General features: G+C 50.7%; 1 protein-coding gene and 1 pseudogene across 1 annotated transcript; both read right to left on the reverse strand.

The window, feature by feature from the left end:
- Positions 1-634: 634 nt before the first annotated feature.
- On the reverse strand, positions 635-2,047 carry LOC101978920 (splicing factor U2AF 65 kDa subunit-like). Its single transcript, XM_013349658.1, is given in 3 exon segments — positions 635-1,578; positions 1,581-1,897; positions 1,929-2,047. Coding segments are annotated over 3 exon segments (1,380 nt in total).
- Positions 2,048-3,045: 998 nt separating this feature from the next.
- LOC101988828 lies at positions 3,046-4,665 on the reverse strand (annotated as a pseudogene).
- Positions 4,666-4,981: the final 316 nt, after the last annotated feature.

The raw sequence follows: 4,981 nt of genomic DNA on the forward strand, positions 1-4,981 counted from the left end.
ATGGTTTACAATGTGTTGAAAATATATGCAGGCTAAAGATTAAAGTTTTTTTAATATACAACAAAATGTTTAATGAGCAAATTCATATTAGCAAATATAAAACTGCCACAGTGAGGAGGAGCGGGACAGAGATAACAGGTTGGGGGTCAGGAAAAGGCTAAAGAATCAACCACTTAGGAAACCAGCCTGGAGAACTGGAAGGACCAAAAGCCAGAGGATGGGAGCTGTGATCCTGCAAAGGGAGAGGGCAGGGCACTGAGAGCCAGACAACAAAATTGAAAATAGTTTAGCCATAAAATATAAACACGCTATGTTCCTACTATGGGGAGAAGGCTGTTTGGGACAAGGCTGTGGGGGTCTTACCCGCCCTGCTGTGCACACAGTCCCCATCCCAGCCCCTTCCCTCTGTCTGTGTGGGTGCCTGTGTCTATGTGGGCCTGTGTGCACTTGCCCAGACCCCTTCCTGCCCTAGCCCCCCACCCTCATCCCCCATAATTGCTGCCATTCCAGTTGCTGCCGGCTGTCATTCTGCTGTCACTCCTCTGCCCATCATCTTCAGAGGGGAGAAAGGAGGGGGGGACAGTTGGGGGTAAAGTCCCCATCCAGCTCTGCCCCCACCCTCCCCCAGCCACCTCTACCAGAAGTCCCGGTGGTGGTAAGAGTCAGGGTCACAGTATTTTGTGACCACCACTCTGTTGGCGAACTGGCTGCCGGTTAGGCCCTGCATGGCTTTCTGGTAGTCAAACTCAGAGGTGAACTCCACAAAGATCTTTCCACAGCCAGGCACCTCGACGCCATCCACGGGCCGGGGAATCTCAATGGACTTGAGCAGCCCATACTTGCTGCACTCGTCTTGCGCATCCTCTACATTCTCCTCGTACTTCTCATCGTCCAACAGCTCTTCAGGCAGCACCATGTTCATGAGGCACAGGACCTCAGTCGGGTGACCGCCCATCTGCACCTGAGAGCTCATCAGGCCGGGCACTTGAAGGGTTACAGGTGTCTGGTTGATGGTACTCAGCGTGGCATTCTTGGCTCCCACACTCGCCCTCTGGACATTCAGCTTCTTGTCCCCTAGCTGCATCCCATGCAGCCCCGCAATGGCCTAATCTGTGACGTTGATGTCCACGTACTCACAGAAGGCATAGCCCTTGGAGAGCCCTGTGGCACTATCCTTGACCAAGTTGAAGGCCTTCAGAGGCCCAAAGGACGTTAGCAGTTCTTTCACCTGGTCATCATTCAGGTAGTTGGGCAAGCCCCCGATGAACAGTTTGTGTGCAGAGTCTGGAACTACAGTGGACACAACGCCAGGCACATAAACAGAGGGGTTCTCTGACATGCCAGGCAGTGGCTGATAGTCATGAGGCCTTCGAATCTTCAATGACTGGCCCTGGAATATGATGCCATCCAAGGCCATGACCTGGCTTGTTTCACCCACTGAGCGGAACTCCAAAAAGGCAAAACTCTTGTCTTGATTGATCTGCACAGCCAAGACTGGGTTGCCAGGGGCCCGAGTCAATCCCCCAAAGCACATCTGGGCATTGAAGAAGTCCATCATAGCTTCCTCAGTGATGCCTGTCTGGTCATCTGGCTCCCAACAACAGGCACGGGCATTGGGATCACAGCCAGACCATCAGGAGTCATAGTGGGGAGAAGGGCAGTGGCTGGGATCTGACCCGCAGCTTGCATGGCCTTGTACTGCATTGGGGTGATGTGCTCAAAGCCAGGTGGTGGCACGTCCCAGTATTTACGCCCCTTCTTCTCCTTCTCATGGCGAGGGGAACGAATCAATCCACCATGCTCCTCTTTAGCGCCTCTGGTCAAAGGTTTGCTTCGCTTTCGTCTGTCTCGAGAGGCCCTGTGCTGGTCCCGGTAAAGCTGATCTCTGCTCCCTCTCCTGTGCTTCCGGTCCCAGCTTCTAGAGTGGCTGTGGCTTCCGGTCCCGGCTTCTAGAGTGGCTGTGGCTACTCTTCCAATGGCTGTTCTCCTTGTCCCGTTCTTGTTTATTCTTGTTGAGCTTCAGCTCGAACTCGTCGAAGTCCGGCATGCTTACACTTCTGTGTCCAAGTAGGGCCCTGTGCAGCTCTGGCCTACCTGCGTGCTGCCCGCCCTTTTAAAAGAAAGAGAGTAGTTGGGTGTAGAGGTACACACCTTTAATCCCAACACTTGCTAGGCAGAGGTAGATTGATCTCTGGGACTTCAAGGTGTGGTAGCATGCACCTTTAATCCCAACGGCCCAGGAGTCTGTGGTCTACATCCAGAATTTACAAGAAAGCTGCCTGAGATGATCAAGACTTGCAGGATACTCCAGTCAGGACTTGACTATAACTCTAAATTTTCTTTAGGTTCCCTTAAGATTATCAGCGCCCCCAACCAGCGGGAAGTAGCCTGGAAAACTATGCCCACTTTCCCGAAAAATGAACTATGAATGTTTTCCTTTGTTTATAAAAAAAGAGGGGGAAGCGGTGCAGGAGAATTCCTTTAAAATACAGCACAGCTAGTTATGAGGATGCACGTTTGTGATCCCAGCAGGTGGAGGATGAGAGCTCCAAGGTCAGCCTCAGCTATAGAGTGTGTTTAAGGTCTCGTGAGGCCCTGTGCTGGTCCCAGTTATGCAGATCTCGGTTCCAGCTCCTGTGCTTCTGGTCCCAGCTTCTAGAGTGGCTGCGGCTACTCTTCCGATGCAGGTTCTCCTTGTCCCGTTCTTATTTATTCTTGTTGAGCTGCCACTCTAACTCATCAATGTTTCACATGCTTATGCAGCCGCGTAGGGCCCTGTGCAACTCTCGCCTTGCCTTGCCGCCTGCCCCAGGTAAAGTTGTTTTTCTTTTCACAGTAAAGTTTATTTTATTTTATTCATTTATTTATTCATTATTTATTTATTTGCGATTTCTGCCTCCTCCCCGTCACCGCCTCCCATTTCCCACCCCCTCCCCCGATCAAGTCCACACAATAAAGTTTATTATGAAAACAGGCTCTTGTGGGGACAGAGGAAAAGACAAATACATCTGGGTTAGGTGGCTCAGGTGAAGTAGTGTGGCTTCTTTACATTGATGCTATATTCCCTGTGAGGGTGTACTTGTGGTCCTTGCTCTTGCTCCGGGAGCTGCCAGAGTCTGTGCCCTTCATTTTGCAGTGCTGTAGGGCATCATTAGCAATATCTGAGATGAATTTCTGGGCAGCTAGTGAGATGAGCTGGATTATGCATGGGTCTGAAGCTTCAAAGCCCGCACGGTTCAGGTACCAGTCACTGCATCTGGGATCGTAGGGGTGTAATCCTCCAGCTGCATCCAGATGTCCACCAGTGGCGTGCTGGACACTATGGGCTTCACTTCTCTGTTGGCCGTGCTAGGCAGGGCGAAAGCCCCGTTAGACATTGCCCCTTCAGGGGGAGCCGCGCCGCCCACTGCCACCAAGGCCGGCCTGTGCCGCTGCTTTGCCGTCTCCGTGGCTTGCCCTGCTACCGGACCCGTGGCCATAGTGGCGACTCCAGCCTTGCGTCTGCCTGCCATCCCCGCGGGGCTGACCTTGCTCTCTGCGGCTGTGCTGGTGGGCAGCATGGCAGGAGCCAACACCCGAGGGTCCGGGCCGGAGCCTCTGCAGCTCACGGCGCTGGTGGGAGAGGCAGCGAACCCACAGGTAAAGTTTATAAAAATATAAAAGAAAGAAAGGGAGTAGTTGGGTGTGTAACACCCGATTTTGTGTTGCACCCTCAGTACAATTCCCGCGCCACTGTATCTTATGCAAGTTGGGCAAGGGCCTGGAGACTGAAAGAACACACAAAGAGCCCTGGGTCATTCGAAGGAGATCAGCAGAATGCCATTTAATCAACTCTGGGGAAATCCTTACATACCTAGCTGCTGCCTAAGGATTTCCGCCCAGGCAGGTGGGAAATTACCATACCAAGGGTGGAGTCAATGCCCTACAGCTAATCACCAGGCAGGGCAGGGGGAGCACAGGAACAAACAGAATGCTTTACTTAGCTGACCAGAAACTGTCCTCAAGATGCACCCCAGGATCGAGGGTAGACCTAGGCCCTACAGGGTGTAGTGATACACATCTTTAATTGCAACACTTGTGAGGCAGAGAGGCAGAGGTAGATTGATCTCTGTGACTTCAAGGTGTGGTAGCATGCACCTTTAATCCCAATTCCTGGGAGGCAGAAACAGACTGATCTCTGTGAGATCAAGTTGTGGTAGCACACACCTTTAATCCTAGCATTGAGGATTACATCCAGAACAGATTCAAGACTGCTGCCTGAGATGATCAAGACTTGCAGGATACTCCAGTCAGGACTTGAATATAACTCTAAATTTTCTTTAGGTCCCCATAAGATTATCAGTGCACCAAACCAGCAGGAAGTAGCATGGAAAACTATGCCCACTTTCCTGAAAAAATGAACTATGAATGTTTTCCTTTGTTTATAAAAAAAGAGGGGGAAGTGGTACAGGAGAATTGTCTGTATTCTGTCAATCCCCACAGCTGGCCCTCTTGTTACAGATACTTGTCATTCTCTTGAGCCTCCTGGTGAGTTTCAATCAAGTGGACTGCTCTGTGTGAAGGCTGGTTAGGAACTCCGTTGAATTGACCAGTGAGCAAAACTAGTTCTTTATAGGAGGTGGGGGTAGCAGTTAGTGGGGGTGGGTGCTGCCGTCCTAAGGTCATATAGAGGCAGATCACAGTTTATTGGGGCTGCTGTTGCTGTTTGTATTCTGCGGTGTGACACATTTCCTTTTGTTCAACCAGATAATGACTGTGATCAACTCCCAGAAGGACAACTGGGTTGCTGTTTTCACTATTATGAGAGTTGAAACAATCATTTGTGTGCAGGCTTCAAAAGGTCTCAGATTGTCTTCCTCTCCTCATCCTTGTTTGCAATACCCACCCCCTACATATAACTGCTGTTATATGAAGTATTCTGGGTACATTTATTTGGATAAATACTTGTTGGGTGTGTATTGCATGCTGGGTATCGTCCAAA

This window comes from Microtus ochrogaster, chromosome 19, assembly GCF_000317375.1.
Source record: "Microtus ochrogaster isolate Prairie Vole_2 chromosome 19, MicOch1.0, whole genome shotgun sequence".
In the NCBI taxonomy this organism is placed as follows: Eukaryota; Metazoa; Chordata; class Mammalia; order Rodentia; family Cricetidae; genus Microtus; species Microtus ochrogaster.